The following is a 17974-nucleotide window of genomic DNA, read 5'->3' on the forward strand; positions in this document are numbered from 1 at the left end:
ATTGAAGATGCAGTCCCGGCTCAAGTAAAACTAGTAGCGACATCAATATTTGACATCTGACATGTTTCCAATATTTAGACCTACACCACGTTCTCAAAAGTGCAGTCTCAAAGGTTTCGTATGATATGTTGTGTGCTATTTACGATGCTAGACTAGGACTAGATTGAAAGCCAATATTTTTACTCTTACACCCCAGATCATTATACGTGTCTGATTGGACAGTTCATACAGTAAACAGTTGTTTAAATACGTGTGTTAAAACTATTAAAATACAGAACTGAATGAAAAGTCCAATAGTCCACTGTATTTGCGTTTATTTAAATCCATTAGGGACCGGCACAGCCGGTTTCGCAATTTTTAAGTTGCATCTTTTGGTATATATAAATGCTATGTTGTATTATACTATATTGTTGTTGTTGTTGTGGTCTTCAGTTCAGATGATGCAACTTAAAAATTGCGAAACTGAACACCGCAGAGTATCAGATGGCTTGGCTGGGCAACGTTCTCACTCTCTTCAATTGATAAAAGCTATCATAAATGAAGAATATCACGTCTGTGCTAAAAATCAAGAACTGCCGTCACATTAGCGTTTAAAATATGTTCCTCTCGGCCTATGTCAAGTTACAGGCAATGCTCCTCATAAATGTTACCCAAAATGCATTGGGTCGGAAAGCCGGTACGCTCATGCGACAGGAATATATTTATAATGTTCCCACTAAATTTTTAATGATAAGAAAACAGGTTGAGGGAATGGGGCTTTCGTGAGAACAAAAGGAAATAACTTAAATGACGGGAACAGTTAAAATTTGGGGATGTTGAAAGGGGATTTACTATGAAGAGATAACAATATCTTCAAAATTTCTAAATTGCATGCATGGTGAAAATGTTTTGCCCCTACTGACCTCTAACCCTCCAAGCGCTCTGAATTTTATTACTCATCAGCGGTATCAATGCTGTTTTCAAAAAGTAAAGTGTTCATTTTGTGGTATAAGAGGCAGAAGGTGAAAGTCTGTAACTCCGTGTCCAAGATAATGTAGATAGCACGTCATTTGGAAGTATGGCGTCAGATTCTAAAGATGACGAACATTACGTACGTCCGGACGTGTTGCATGTGCAGGTGGTTTTATCTGTTTTGGATCGGTTGTTGACTTTGGAAGTGGTGTTTAACAACATTCCAATGGCATTCCAAATCGGCATGGGATTCTCTATAAGGATAATTAATTTGCCAACTTACAGGCAGCTACATTCACCGCCACTCCGATCTTCCGCAAATGAAATGAGAAGTGACATTAACAATTTTGCTATACGATAAAATATAGCGAGTATTTCCTGACTGCTTACATATTTGTGGACCTTTCAACGCACTGGGCTTAGGAGTGCACAATTCTGGCAAGCAGATTCTACCTTCTTCCACAGCGCACACTTCAATGTCTCGATATTTTCCAGACTAACTACTTGCTTTACCGCCGGCCGCGGTGGCCGTGCGGTTCTGGGCGCTCTGTCCGGAACCGCGTGACTGCTACGGTCGCAGGTTCGAATCCTGCCTCGGGCATGGATGTGTGTGATGCCCTTAGGTTAGTTAGGTTTAAGTAGTTCTAAGTTCTAGGGGACTGATGACCACAGATGTTAAGTACCTTAGTGCTCAGAGTCATTTGAATCATTTTTGAACCAACTTGCTTTACCAGCTATGTAGCACACTTCAGACTGAAGCCATCGGTAGTGGCCATGTTTTGTAAAGCACGAAATGAGTCTTTGCTTGATGTGACAAACTGTGAGTAGAGCTGCAGCGGGAGTCCTGACGCTGGTTCAAAACAGTTCATGGGTTACTCTGACTGCTCTATTAAAAACCTGATATGTCTTTAAGGAGTTATAGATATTTCAAGTCAGCAATGAAACACTTTCTCTTCAGTGGCTGACACTTATCCCATTCCAGGGATGGAGGATATTTAGTCAAATTTATCAGGAGCACCATTTTTGTGAAGAAGCGTACTTGCAGTTATCACTGGACTTCAAACGCATGCTGTTGATCAACACACAATCAGACCTCTTTCAATCTGACCGTCTAGCATTTGGAATATGCTATGCGCCAGCTATTTTCCAGTGATACGTGGAGAGGATAACTTAGGAAGTTCCAGAAACTGCCAATTTCTTAGATGACAATTTAGTAATGGGAAAAAAATACTAGGGACCTTCCCCCGAACCCAGAAGCTCTCTTCTGTATTTCGAAACAGCCAAGCTGCAATGCAACTAGGATAAGTGAATATCTGATTCTCTCAAGTCGAATACTTGGACGATGTTTTCAGCGCTCCTAAAGTCCGCTCCACAACATGTGACGTGAAAGAAATCCAAAAGTTGGCAGTGCTGCAGAACGCCAGACAGGTAGGATCAGTGCTGTGACAACAAAAATACCATCGCATGTTCATCCACCATGCAGATGTTATCCCGGAACCATTATACAACCTACTGCGTGAAAACTTCCACTGAAACTGGTCCGCTGGCTGTGAAAAGGCCTTCCAAGGCGTAAAGCGGGCTCTCCGGCAACGAACGTGTTTAGTTGCCTGTGACCCGACAAAATTACTAACTGTAGCAGCCGATGCATTGGACTACAATCTCGGGACATGTAGCCCTCATGTGGTATATGACGTAGAGCGAGCTATTGGCTTGACTGTAAAAACGCTGACACCCGTACGGCGTAGTTATAGCAAGATTGAAAAGGAGTCTCTGAGGATTATATTAGCCATAAAAAGTTTTCTTGTTTACGTATAGGGACAATGATATGAGGATCTCACAGACCACAAACCACTGCTGCCATTGTTCAACACAACTGCGGGAATAACTGCCAAAACGGCAAGACGAATCCACTGCTTGGCCATGTATTTATCTGAATAAACTTATGATACCCAGTACCGTTCTGCCAATGCAGACGCACTTTCTCGGCTCCCAGTGGTGCAAGATCTGCACTTCGACATTGCATCTGAAGTTTGTTTCCACACGGACTGTGAATCAAAAGCGGTAGTCCCATAATTCCCCATCAACGCCAAATGGATCACCACATGAAGTCAGAAGACGTCAATCTCCGACACGTCTTGAGGCGTGTGCAACACTATTGGCCAGGATATACGAAACTCCTGCTAAACCAAGAAATGCTTCCTTACTGGCATCGCCGGCCGGTGTGGCCGTGCGGTTAAAGGCGCTTCAGTCTGGAACCGCGTGACCGCTACGGTCGCAGGTTCGAATCCTGCCTCGGGCATGGATGTGTGTGATGTCCTTAGGTTAGTTAGGTTTAATTAGTTCTAAGTTCTAGGCGACTGATGACCTCAGAAGTTGAGTTGCATAGCGCTCAGAGCCATTTGAACCTTACTGGCATCGCTGCCGCTATCGATGTTAAACGGGGTCATTCTTCTGGCGACTTACTGATAAGGATATTGAACATAAGCTTGCAGTCTGTCAACAGCGAAGTGCAATCGACTAGCTCTGGAACGCAAATACACTCCTGGAAATGGAAAAAAGAACACATTGACACCGGTGTGTCAGACCCACCATACTTGCTCCGGACACTGCGAGAGGGCTGTACAAGCAATGATCACACGCACGGCACAGCGGACACACCAGGAACCGCGGTGTTGGCCGTCGAATGGCGCTAGCTGCGCAGCATTTGTGCACCGCCGCCGTCAGTGTCAGCCAGTTTGCCGTGGCATACGGAGCTCCATCGCAGTCTTTAACACTGGTAGCATGCCGCGACAGCGTGGACGTGAACCGTACGTGCAGTTGACGGACTTTGAGCGAGGGCGTATAGTGGGCATGCGGGAGGCCGGGTGGACGTACCGCCGAATTGCTCAACACGTGGGGCGTGAGGTCTCCACAGTAGATCGATGTTGTCACCAGTGGTCGGCGGAAGGTGCACGTGCCCGTCGACCTGGGACCGGACCGCAGCGACGCACGGATGCACGCCAAGACCGTAGGATCCTACGCAATGCCGTAGGGGACCGCACCGCCACTTCCCAGCAAATTAGGGACACTGTTGCTCCTGGGGTACCCGCGAGGACCATTCGCAACCGTCTCCATGAAGCTGGGCTACGGTCCCGCACACCGTTAGGCCGTCTTCCGCTCACGCCACAACATCGTGCAGCCCGCCTCCAGTGGTGTCGCGCAGGCGTGAATGGAGGGACGAATGGAGACGTGTCGTCTTCAGCGATGAGAGTCGCTTCTGCCTTGGTGCCAATGATGGTCGTATGCGTGTTTGGCGCCGTGCAGGTGAGCGCCACAATCAGGACTGCATACGACCGAGGCACACAGGGCCAACACCCGGCATCATGGTGTGGGGAGCGATCTCCTACACTGGCCGTACACCACTGGTGATCGTCGAGGGGACACTGAATAGTGCACGGTACATCCAAACCGTCATCGAACCCATCGTTCTACCATTCCTAGAATGGCAAGGGAACTTGCTGTTCCAACAGGACAATGCACGTCCGCATGTATCCCGTGCCAACCAACGTGCTCTAGAAGGTGTAAGTCAACTACCCTGGCCAGCAAGATATCCGGATCTGTCCCCCATTGAGCATGTTTGGGACTGGATGAAGCGTCGTCTCACGCGGTCTGCACGTCCAGCACGAACGCTGGTCCAACTGAGGCGCCAGGTGGAAATGGCATGGCAAGCCGTTCCACAGGACTACATCCAGCATCTCTACGATCGTCTCCATGGGAGAATAGCAGCCTGCATTGCTACGAAAGGTGGATATACACTGTACTAGTGCCGACATTGTGCATGCTCTGTTGCCTGTGTCTATGTGCCTGTGGTTCTGTCAGTGTGATCATGTGATGTATCTGACCTCAGGAATGTGTCAATAAACTTTCCCCTTCCTGGGACAATGAATTCACGGTGTTCTTATTTCAATTTCCAGGAGTGTATTTCCCATGGCTACCATCAACGAAATATTTGAAAAGACTTTGCAGACGATTGCCTACGATCACATTGACCATACTAGTAGATATGTTGAGTGAATTCCCTTACATTTCCTGACTCCTATGCTCTCGACATCGAGGGCCAAAGCATATAAGTATTAGTAGGGAGGCCAGTGCAGTTTCTGATGCAAAGTAGGTCACTAATGACACTGTCGATGGTAATCGGGTTTACCGACCACTACACCTCCCTCTATGACGTCATGCGCATTTGCCATATTTCCCGCAACCCTCTGACATACGCCTATTTATAGAACGGTGGGAAACCTCAAATAGTTCAGGTTCCTCTCACTCCCATAACATCACTGACCAAATAGAGTAGTTGTTCTAAGTATAAATTGCTGGAAAATTCAAACATCCAAGATGAGAATTTCCATATTGGTGGCAGTAGGGCACTTGTGCTAAATACAGAATTGAGGATGGCTACTGAGAGCTCCCCTGACATCGCTGTGAAAGTAGATCACTTTTTATAAGTATAAAATCCAGGATGACCGATATGGGATACTGACAGAGTCACTATGATGTCCAAGATGCTAAGTAAGAGGGAAGTAACCAGTCTGCTGACCCACTCAACATATTTTACCAAAGCTAGTATCATTCGCTCTGATGCATGTGACTTTTAATGGCAGTCATATAAATTACAGAATTCCACGGCTTTCCCCTCTGATGTCACCATTTAAGCAGTTACCATTCTAAGTTTAAGTTTGGTAGGAAATTCAAAATGGTCATGTCATAGAGCACCATGTAACTCCAATTCCGAACCGAAAGCCCACCTTTCCCCCTAAGTCTAATAAGTGCCCTTCTGATGTTATAGTTGAAACTGGTTGTCCTGGAGCTTACTTTAAACTGTGTAGTTATCACTATCACTTGCTGCAACATGTCCTAAATCCATTAGTACTATGTTTAGACAATATCCCTCTGGCACTGAAGTTTAAATAATTCCCCTCCTGATCACTCTGACACCACTGTTTACACAATTAAACACTTCAGCAGCTACATTAAATTTCACGACCAAGAGCTCACGTCTCCTGCAATTAAAATGGCATGAAAAATCACCAAATTCACTTATTGTAAGTTTAAAAATGGCAAGAGATTAGAAATATAATCACTTTAAGTTCAAAATGATGGAAATCCCACTGACTGTTAGAACTATAGAGTAGCTCTTGGAGCTCTTGTTAGGACACTACAGGTATCAGAACTACAGAGCAGCTCTTCTAACTTTAAAATTGTGTAACTCACTGATGAACCCTGTATGGTTGTCAAACATTCATCACCGTCATGTGTAGTGGGATAACGAATACAACATATATTCGCTTGCTTGTTTATTTAAACACCCCTGCTCCGAGGCCACACCACACAGACAGAAGAGGGATCATGGGCGCTGGCTAGCACCAAATCCGGCTCATTGCACGGTGTTCTGCCTCGTGCTGTCCTGGACCACACGGAGGCAACCACCCATACCAGCTGACCACATAAAACTGAGCACTGGTATCGGCCAGAGCACACAGCGTGTTGTCACGTTACGTGCGAATGCACAGCTACAGAGAGGCTGCTTTCGCCTATGAGTCTGGAGCAGCCAGCGCCACGTCATAGGGTTAGGAATACAGATCGACATCCCTCGCCTTTGTCCAATACAGGCTATGTGCCCTGACACAACGGAAGCACTCTATAAGATGACACATCTTTCTGACGTATTCAAACGGCAGTTGTCAACACCTTTCACCCACACTGAGACAGATTCAGATTCATTTATTTTACGATGACTCCTGGTCCTGAGAACCAAAGGCATAGTCGACATGTAATACGATGAACCCTTATCTCTGTTGTAAACTTCACAAATCTGAAATGTCCGATAAACGATGACATCACGTGAATTGAAATTATCTAGCCCTTTTACTTTATCGACTTTTGGTCCACGTACAAGAACAACGGTGACCCAGCCGTTACCGTGTTCATTCGTATCCTTGTTAGCGAGAGTGAAGTTCAAAACTCCACCGCAAAACACCGATGGTCCACGCAAGATGACTTGGCCGCCTGCGTAATCCTTGGTAGTAATAGAAATGTTGTCTATTGCTTTAAAAACTGTAAGACGCGAACGCCTACTCCTCCTAAAATAACGCGGCATAACTAATCTGTCTCGATGCTGCTGCACTTGCGGCTGCTCGACGACTGACCCTGTCTTTCCAGATTCATTACTTATATAGCTGCCAGTTATCAAACCACAGCGTAGGTGCCCAAGTCATTTTGCATGGGCCATTGATGTTTTGCGGTGGAGTTTTGAACTTCACTCTCGCTAACAAGGGGCGAATGAACACGTTAACGGCTCTTGTTAGAACGTATGGGCAAGTTGTTGGTTTTGATTTGCAGTCAGTTAAATATCGTAACAAGTGGTTAGTGGACATTACAAAAAGTCGAGGACTGCAGTACTAATATTAGAGAAAGTGAATTAAGTTTCTACACTCCTGGAAATTGAAATAAGAACACCATGAATTCATTGTCCCAGGAAGGGGAAACTTTATTGACACATTCCTGGGGTCAGATACATCACATGATCACACTGACAGAACCACAGGCACATAGACACAGGCAAGAGAGCACGCACAATGTCGGCACTAGTACAGTGTATATCCACCTTTCGCAGCAATGCAGGCTGCTATTCTCCCATGGAGACGATCGTAGAGATGCTGGATGTAGTCCTGTGGAATGGCTTGCCACGCCATTTCCACCTGGCGCCTCAGTTGGACCAGCGTTCGTGCTGGACGTGCAGACCGCGTGAGACGACCATCATTGGCACCAAGGCAGAAGCGACTCTCATCGCTGAAGACGACACGTCTCCATTCGTCCCTCCATTCACGCCTGTCGCGACACCACTGGAGGCGGGCTGCACGATGTTGTGGCGTGAGCGGAAGACGGCCTAACGGTGTGCGGGACCGTAGCCCAGCTTCATGGAGACGGTTGGGAATGGTCCTCGCCGATACCCCAGGAGCAACAGTGTCCCTAATTTGCTGGAAAGTGGCGGTGCGGTCCCCTACGGCACTGCGTAGGATCCTACGGTCTTGGCGTGCATCCGTGCGTCGCTGCGGTCCGGTCCCAGGTCGACGGGCACGTGCACCTTCCGCCGACCACTGGCGACAACATCGATGTACTGTGGGGACCTCACGCCCCACGTGTTGAGCAATTCGGCGGTACGTCCACCCGGCCTCCCGCATGCCCACTATACGCCCTCGCTCAAAGTCCGTCAACTGCACGTACGGTTCACGTCCACGCTGTCGCGGCATGCTACCAGTGTTAAAGACTGCGATGGAGCTCCGTATGCCACGGCAAACTGGCTGACACTGACGGCGGCGGTGCACAAATGCTGCGCAGCTAGCGCCATTCGACGGCCAACACCGCGGTTCCTGGTGTGTCCGCTGTGCCGTGCGTGTGATCATTGCTTGTACAGCCCTTTCGCAGTGTCCGGAGCAAGTATGGTGGGTCTGACACACCTGTGTCAATGTGTTCTTTTTTCCATTTCCAGGAGTGTATTATCAGTTACGCAAATTTGCATCTCGATCAGATTCATCTGTGATTGATGTTACTCATCCTTTTGTAATCAAACATTGGCCCAAGCTAAAAATTATAGAACATTTTGTTCATGATTATAGGTTGAAAAGAGCAACAGTTAATAACTTTCGCTCTTACGACTATCTATACATCGGAGGATCTTGGGCTTGGGAAGTTGTGCGTTGGTATAATCGCACATATGCGTTAGAACAGGTAAGGAAATTGCAATTATATTTGTGACATGCAGTGGCGATGTAACAGATGTACAGATGTAACAGCTCCGATATTCCATAGCTGGAGCAGCCTACATGGCTCTCTGTACACTGCTACTCACCTTTCAACAGACGCTTCTTTTGTGCGAGTTAAATATCGTTGCCTGATGCTTTCAGCCGATGGAAGTATACACCAGCCATGTTACCTATTTTTGTTGTATGTGTACAGTATGGATAGCACAAGTGAAAATCTGATTAGAATACCCTTTACATTGGATACAACCGACGATAAATAAGAAATGTAATTATTGGTAACTTTTGTTATTAGCATTACAGTTTTAAGAAATAGTGATAATAATGGTAAAGATCTTTTGAAAATAGTTTAGTTTCGAGACCCAAACGCTACCGTACCTTTTTTTTACCCCTTAGAAAATTTCGTTTTACCCATCAAGGAGTAATTACCCCCAGGTAGGGAATCAGTGAACTGCACTGAGAAGTAGCGGCTTCACTCACGAAAGCTGTCAAGGGCCAGGAGAGCGGTGTGCTGACCACATGCCTCTTCCTATCCGCATCCAATCACGCCTGTCGGCTGAGGATGACTCGGCGGTCGGCTTGTACCGTTGGGCCTTCCGAGGCCTGTTCTGATGAAGTCTGAGTAGTCTTGTATGGTAGTGAAACGTGAATGACAACCAGTTCAGACAAGAAGAGAATAGAGGCTATCATAATGTGGTGCTACAGCAGAACGAATTGCATAGATGGGTCGCATAAGTAACGAGGAGGTACAGATTCGAATTAGGGAGAGAAGAATTGTGTGGCACAACTTGACTATAAGAAGGGATCGGTTGGCAGGACACTTCTATAGCATGAAATATTCGTCAGTTTGGTACGGAAAGGAAGTGCAGGGGCTGAAAATTATAGAGAGACGTAGACTTTAATACAGTGAGCCGGTTGAAATGAATGTACACTACTAACCATTAAAATTGCTACACCACGAAGATGACGTGCTACAAACGCGAAGCCGGCCGGAGTGCGGTTCTAGGTGCTGCTGTCTGGAGCCGAGCGACCGCTCCGGTCGCAGGTTCGAATCCTGCCTCGGGCATGGATGTGTGTTATTTCCTTAGGTTATTTAGGTTTAATTAGTTCTAAGTTCTAGGCGACTGATGACCTCAGAATTTAAGTCGCATAGTGCTCAGAGTCGCATAGTGCTGGAATACTCTCTTTCAAATTCTGAAGGTGGCAGGGGTAAAATACAGGGAGCGAAAGGCTATTTACAGTTTGTACAGGAACCAGATGGCAGTTATAAGAGTTGAGGGGCATGAAAGGGAAGCAGTGGTTGGGAAAGGAATAAGACAGGGTTGTAGCCTCTCCCCGATGTTATTCAATCTGTATATTGAGCAAGCAGTAAAGGAAACAAAAGAAAAATTCGGAGTAGGTATTAAAATTCATGGAGAAGAAGTAAAAACTTTGAGGTTCGCCGATGACATTGTAATTCTGTCAGAGACAGCAAAGGACTTGGAAGAGCAGTTGAATGGAATGGACAGAGTCTTGAAAGGAGGATATAAGATGAACATCAACAAAAGCAAAACAAGGATAATGGAATGTAGTCAAATTAAGTCGGGTGATGCTGAGGGAATTAGATTAGGAAATGAGACACTTGAAGTAGTAAAGGAGTTTTGCTATTTAGGGAGTAAAATAACCGATGATGGTCGAAGTAGAGAGGATATAAAATGTAGACTGGCAATGGCAAGGAAAGCGTTCCTCAAGAAGAGGAATTTGTTAACATCGAGTATAGATTTAAGTGTCAGGAAGTCATTTCTGAAAGTATTTGTATGGAGTGTAGCCATGTATGGAAGTGAAACATGGACGGTAAATAGTTTGGACAAGAAGAAAATAGAAGCTTTCGAAATGTGGTGCTACAGAAGAATGCTGAAGATAAGGTGGGTAGATCACGTAACTAATGAGGAGGTATTGAATAGGATTGGGGAGAAGAGAAGTTTGTGGCACAACTTGACTAGAAGAAGGGATCGGTTGGTAGGACATGTTTTGAGGCATCAAGGGATCACAAATTTAGCATTGGAGGGCAGTGTGGAGGGTAAAAATCGTAGAGGGAGACCAAGAGATGAATACACTAAGCAGATTCAGAAGGATGTAGGTTGCAGTAGATACTGGGAGATGAAGAAGCTTGCACAGGATAGAGTAGCATGGAGAGCTGCATCAAACCAGTCTTAGGACTGAAGACCACAACAACAACAGTGCTCAGAGCCATTTGAACCATTTTTAAAGATGTGAAATTTAACCGACAGGAAGAAGATGCTGTGATGTGCAAATGATTAGCTTTTCAGAGCATTTACACAAGGTTGGCGCCGGTGGCGACACCTAAGACGTGCTCACATGAGGAAAGTTTCAAACCGATTTCTCATACACAAACAGCAGTTGACCGACATTGTCTGGTGAAACGTTGTTGCCATGCCTCGTGTAAGGAGGAGAAATGCGTACCATCACGTTTCCTGCTTTGATAAAGGTCAGATTGTAGCCTATCGCGATTGCGGTTTATCGTATCGCGACATTGCTGCTCGCGTTGGTCGAGATCCAATGACTGTTAGCAGAATATGGAATCGGTGGGTTCAGGGGGGTAATACGGAACGCCATGCTGGATCCCAAGGGCCTTGTATCACTAGCAGTCGAGATGACAGGCATCTTATCCGCATGGCTGTAACGGATCGTGCAACCTCGTCTCGATCTCTGAGTCAACAGATGGGGACGTTTGCAAGACAACAACCATCTGCGCGAACAGTTCGACGATGTTTGCAGCAGCATGGGCTATCAGCTCGGAGACCATGATGGCTGCGGGTACCCTTGACGCTGCATCACAGACAGGAACGTCTGCGATGGTGTACTCAACGACGAACCTGGGTGCACGAATGGCAAAACGTAATTTTTTCGGATGAATCCAGGTTCTGTTTACAGCATAATGAGGGTCACATTCGTGTTTGGCAACATCTCGGTGAACGCACATTGGAAGCGTGTATTCGTCATCTCCATACTGGCGTATCACCCAGCGTGATGGTACGGGGTGCCATTCGTTACACGTCTCGGTCGCCACTTGTTCGCATTGACGGCAGTTTGAACAGTGGACGTTACATTTCGGATGTGTTACGACCCGTGGCTCTACCCTTCATTCGATCCGTGCGAAACCCTACATTTCAGCAGGATAATGCACGACCGCATGTTGCAGATCCTGTACGGGCCATTCTGGATACAGAAAATGTTCGACTGCTGCCCTGGCCAGCACATTCTCCAGATCTCTCAACAATTGAAAAAGTGTGGTCAATGGTGGCCGAGCAACTGGCTCGTGACAATACGCCATTCACTACTCTTGATGAACTGTGGTAGCGTGTGGAAGCTGCATGGGGAGCTGTACCTCTACGCGCCATCCAAGTTCTGTTTGACTCAATGCCCAGGCGTATCAAGGCCGTTATTACGGCCAGAGGTGGTTGTTCTGGGTACTGATTTCTCAGGATCTATGCACCCAAATTGCGTGAAAATGTAATCACATGTGAGTTCCAGTATAATATATATGTCCAAAGAATACCCTTTGGTCATCTGCATTTCTTCATGGTGTAGCAGTTTTAATGGCCATTAGTGTAGTTGGCATTAGTCTGCAGAGATGAACGCACAGGATTGTCTAGCACGGAGAGCTCCAACAAACCAGTCTTTGGAATGAAGACCGCAACAACAGAAAGAACTAATAATTGTCATAAACGTACAAGGGACTTCAAATGGATTCCGTATTTCTGGATTTCCGGAAAGCTTTTGACACTGTACCACGCAAGTGGCTTGTAGTGAAATTGCGTCCTTATAGAATATCGTCTCAGTTATGTGACTGGATTCGTGATTTCCTGTCTGAGAGGTCACAGTTCGTAGTAACTGACGTAAAGAAATCGAGTTAAACAGAAGTGATTTCTGGCGTACAATGATAGATTCTTTGTATAGATAAGGAACAGCAAAACAGCGCCTAGAACCGCTCGATAAATTGGAAGAGCCACGTGGAGAATGTTGTGTGAAAGACTTACCAAAGACTGCGTTTTATTGGCAGGACACTTAGAAAATGTAACAGGTTTACTAACGAGACTGCCTACACTACGCTTGTCCGTCCTCTTTTAGAATACTGCTGTGCGGTGTGGGATCCTTCCTTACTAGATAGGATTGACGGAGTACATCGAAGAAGTTCAAAGAAGGGCAGTACGTTTTCTATTATCACGAAATATGGGAGAGAGTCTCACCGTAATGATACAGGATTCGTTATGGATGTCATTAAAACAAAGGCGTTTTTCGTTGAGAAGCAATCTTCTCACGAAATTCCAATCATCGACTTTCTCCTCAAAAATGTGAAAATATTTTGTTGACGCCGACCTACATAGGGAGAACCGATCAACATGATAAAATAAGGGGTACGGAAAGGTAAAGGTGTTCGTTCTTTCCGGGCGCTGTACGGGTTTGGAATAATAGAGGATTGTGAATGTGATTCGATGAACCCTCTACCAGGCACTTAAATGTGATTTGTAGAGTGTCTAGTAAGTAGAAGAAAGAAGAGGCTTATTCCTTCAGTCGAAAATAAAAAAAAAGGAGAAATAGAGCCGTCCTTAATCCGAAGTTTGGTAGAAACCCCACAATGCTTTAATAGCCATTACCTTACAGGAGGTGCGTGCATTAATCTTCCTCGGCCCTCTGAACTGGCTCATCCATTCAGTTATCCGGGCAGGTACCGTTTACCGTGCATTCTGAACCACGAAATGATGCGCTATATGCCGATAAACTTACCTGTGACGGGATCTGGGGCGATATCTAGGTCGTCATCGTGATCATAACTCAAATCTGAAACATATGGAATTGGCTTTAGAATAAGATCCAAAGCATCCTTCTCTCATACACATAATGCAATGAAATACAGTTGAGGTGTTCCCTGGAACAGCGACTTAACTGGAATATGTTGAGATCGAGATATGGAGCATTAAATGTTTTAAATAGTAGTTTTATGAATTTCAAACTCTTGTGTAAGGACTATATAATCTTCGCAGATATACAGGGTGTTACAAAAAGGTACGGCCAAACTTTCAGGAAACATTCCTCACACACAAATAAAGAAAAGATGTTATGTGGACATGTGTCCGGAAACGCTTAATTTCCATGTTAGAGCTCATTTTAGTTTCTTCAGTATGTACTGTACTTCCTCGATTCACCGCCAGTTGGCCCAATTGAAGGAAGGTAATTTTGACTTTGGTGCTTGTGTTGACATGCGACTCATTGCTCTACAGTACTAGCATCAAGCACATCAGTACGTAGCATCAACAGGTTAGTTTTCATCACGAACGTGGTTTTGCAGTCAGTGCAATGTTTACAAATGCGGAGTTGGCAGATGCCCATTTGATGTATGGATTAGCACGGGGCAATAGGCGTGGCGCGGTACGTTTGTATCGAGACAGATTTCCAGAACGAAGGTGTCCCGACAGGAAGACGTTCGAAGCAATAGATCGGCGTCTTAGGGAGAACGGAACATTCCAGCCTATGACTCGCGACTGGGGAAGACCTAGAACGACGAGGACACCTGCAATGGACGAGGCAATTCTTCATGCAGTTGACGATAACCCTAATGTCAGCGTCAGAGAAGTTGCTGCTGTTCAAGGTAACGTTGACCACGTCACTGTATGGAAAGTGCTAAGGGAGAACCAGTTGTTTCCGTACCATGTACATCGTTTGCAGGCACTATCAGCAGCTGATTGGCCTCCGCGCGTACACTTTTGCGAATAGTTCATCCAACAATGTGTCAATCCTCATTTCAGTGCAAATGTTCTCTTTACGGATGAGGCTTCATTCCAACGTGATCAAACTGTAAATTTTCACAATCAACATATGTGGGCTGACGAGAATCCGCACGCAATTGTGCAATCAAGTCAACAGAGATTTTCTGTGAACGTTTGGGCAGGCATTGTTGGTGATGTCTTGATTGGGCCCCATGTTCTTCCACCTACGCTCAATGTAGCACGTTATCATGATTTCATACGGGATACTCTACCTGTGCTGCTAGAACATGTGCCTTTACAAGTACGACACAACATGTGGTTCATGCACGATGGGGCTCCTGCACATTTCAGTCGAAGTGTTCGTACGCTTCTCAACAAGAGATTCGGTGACCGATGGATTGGTAGTGGCGGACCAATTCCATGGCCTCCACACTGTCCTGACCTCAACCCTCTTGACTTTCATTTATGGGGGCATTTGAAAGCTCTTATCTACGCAACCTCACTACCAAATGTAGAGTCTCTTCTTGCTCGTATTGTGGACGGCTGTGATACAATACGCTGTGATACAATATTATACACTGTCCTGACCTCAACCCACTTGACTTTCATTTATGGGGGCATTTGAAAGCTCTTGTCTACGCAACCTCACTACCAAATGTAGAGTCTCTTCTTGCTCGTATTGTGGACGGCTGTGATACAATACGCCATTCTCCAGGGCTGCATCACCGCATCAGGGATTCCTTGTGACGGAAGGTGGATGCATGTATCCTCGCCAACGGAGGACATTTTGAACATTTCCTGTAACAAACTGTTTGAAGTCACGCTGGTACGTACTATTGCTGTGTGTTTCCATTCCATGATTAATGTGATTTGAAGAGGAGTAATAAAATGAGCTCTAACATGGAAAGTAAACGTTTCCGGACCCATGTCCACATAACATATTTTCTTTCTTTGTGTGTGAGGAATGTTTCTTGAAAAGTTTGGCCGTACCTTTTTGTAACACCCTGTAGTTTACTACAAAATCTCCCCGTGTGTCTGCGTCAGAGCTGCAGGACTGCAGTTATAATTGATTTCTTCTTAAAGACTTTTTGGAAAGTGATTAATAAAAGGCTCATTGCCTGTAACATTATTTCAAAACCATATGAGGGGCGTTCAACAGGTGACGCAACATTTTGTTTCATAAAGCAGGTTCGATTTATTCAGGATTCCAATGCACCATATTATTCCTCTCTGTTTTAACTACAGAAGTCTATTTTTCAACATAATTTCCGCTCAATGCGACGGCTCTACGTCACCTTGCTGGGAACGCCTGTATGCCCGCATGGGTAACACTCTACTGGTTGACGTCAAAGCCAACGTCAGCACCTTGAGTACCGCAACCGGTAGACATTGTGTCGGCGCTACCAAAAGGGGCGTCCAGTCGCGCAGCGAGGTGTTTGATTGTGATCTATCGATCATCTCGAGGGAGAGGGTCCGCACGTTGCAGCATTGCGGGAGTTACAGCTGTGCGGCTGGCTCAGAACACGGGAGATCGTAGAGTTTGGCGCGCTCTTATTGCGATGATGACGGACGCCTAGCGCAAACACTCATCGAGCTTTTGTTCACTGCCAGGCCTCCACAGTCATTCTGCAAGCTGCCCGCCCCCCCCCCCCCCCCATGGAAAGTCAATGACTGCTAACAGTTTCCAACGAACCTCGAGTTACAGACGTCATTTTGAAAGCTACACCACTGGCCATTAAAATTGCTGCACCACGAAGATGACATGCTACAGACACGAAACTTAACCGACAGGAAGAAGATGCTGTGATATGCAAATGATTAGCTTTTCAGAGCATTCACACAAGGTTGGCGCCGGTCGCGACACCTACAACGTTCTGACATGAGGAAAGTTTCCAACCGATTTGTCATACACAAACAGCAGTTGACCGGCGTTGCCTGCTGAAACGTTGTTGTGATGCCTAGTATAAGGAGGAGAAATGCGTACCATCACGTTTCCGACTTTGATAAAGGTCGGATTGTAGCCTCTCGCTATTGCGGTTTATCGTATCGCGACATTCCTGCTCGCGTTGATCGAGATCCAATGACTGTTGGTAGAATATGGAATCGGTGGATTCGGGAGGGTAATACGGAACGCCGTGCTGGATCCTAACGGCCTCGTATCACTAGCAGTCGATATGACAGGCATCTTATCCACATCGCTGTAACGGATCGTGCAGCCACGTCTCGATTCCTGAGTCAACAGATGGGGACGTTTTCAAGACAACAACCGTCTGCACGAACAGTTCGACGACGTTTGCAGCAGCATTGACTATCTGCTCGGAGACCATGTCTGCGGTTACCCTTGACGCTGAATCACAGACAGGAGCGCCTGCGATGGTGTACTCAGTGACGAACCTTGATGCACGAATGGCAAAACGTGACTTTTTCGGATGAATCCAGTTTCTGTTTACAGCATCATGATGGTCGCATCCGTGTTTGGCGACATCGCGGTGAACGCACATTGGAAACGTGTATTCATCATCGCCATACTGGCGTATCACCCAGCGTGATGGAATGGGGTGCATTTGGTTACACGTCTCGGTCACCTCTTGTTCGCATTTTTGGCACTTGGCACTTTGAACAGTAAACGTTACATTTCGGATGTGTTACGCCCCGTGGCTCTACCCTTCGTTCGATCCCTGCGAAACCCTACATTTCAGCAGGATAATGCACGACCCCATGTTGCAGGTCATGTACGGGCCTTTCTGGATACAGGAAATGTTCGACTGCTGCCCTGGCCAGCACATTCTCCAGATCTCTCACCAATTAATAACGTCTGGTCAATGGTGGTCGAGCAACTGGCTCGTCACAATACGCCAGTCACTACTCTTGATCAACTGTGGTATCGTGTTGAAGCTGCATGGGCAGCTGTACCTGTACACGCCATCCAAGTTCTGTTTGACTCAATGCCCAAGCGTATCAAGGCCGTTATTACGGTCAGAGTTGTTTGTTCTGAGTACTAATTTCTCAGGATCTATGCACCCAAATTGCGTGAAAATGTAATCACATTTCAGTTCTAGTATAATATATTTGTCCAATGAATACCTGTTTATCATCTGTATTTCTTCTTGGTGTGGCAATTTCAATGGCCAGTAGTGTACTTACAGCGTCTTATACAGGTTTTTTTTTTTTTTTTTTTTTTTTTTTTTTTTTTTTTTTTTTGTTCTGGGTACCCAGGAACAGCTGAGCGTAATTTAAAGCAGAGTCTCAGTTGAGATAGTTATCCTGGTAACTTAAAAGTTGCAGGGGACATTTATTTTAGGTCCCTTGTAGCGATGGTTCACCAAAGATAACATGAATAACACGAATTCTTACTGAACTTTCATGCTCAGGATTCAGTTCTATCGATGACGAAGTCGTTAGTGCTGGGGCACAAGCTCAGGTAGGAGAGCGGCAGAGAACTGGACCAGCCTTGTC

At 45.9% G+C, this 17974-nt stretch overlaps 1 protein-coding gene across 6 annotated transcripts in view; it reads right to left on the reverse strand.

Moving 5' to 3' along the window:
• LOC126170586 (inter-alpha-trypsin inhibitor heavy chain H6-like) overlaps positions 1-17974 on the reverse strand; it is a 213216-nt gene that overhangs the window by 32858 nt on the left and 162384 nt on the right. For 4 of the 6 annotated variants that reach the window (XM_049920740.1, XM_049920738.1, XM_049920739.1 and 1 more), the window contains one exon: positions 13539-13592. The exons of the other annotated variants lie outside the window; for them this stretch is intronic. In XM_049920740.1, coding sequence (XP_049776697.1) covers positions 13539-13592 — 54 coding nt within the window. The remainder of the gene's footprint in view (positions 1-13538; positions 13593-17974) is intronic. 6 annotated transcript variants of the gene reach the window in all.

Source organism: Schistocerca cancellata, chromosome 1 (genome assembly GCF_023864275.1).
Source record: "Schistocerca cancellata isolate TAMUIC-IGC-003103 chromosome 1, iqSchCanc2.1, whole genome shotgun sequence".
Classification (NCBI taxonomy): Eukaryota; Metazoa; Arthropoda; class Insecta; order Orthoptera; family Acrididae; genus Schistocerca; species Schistocerca cancellata.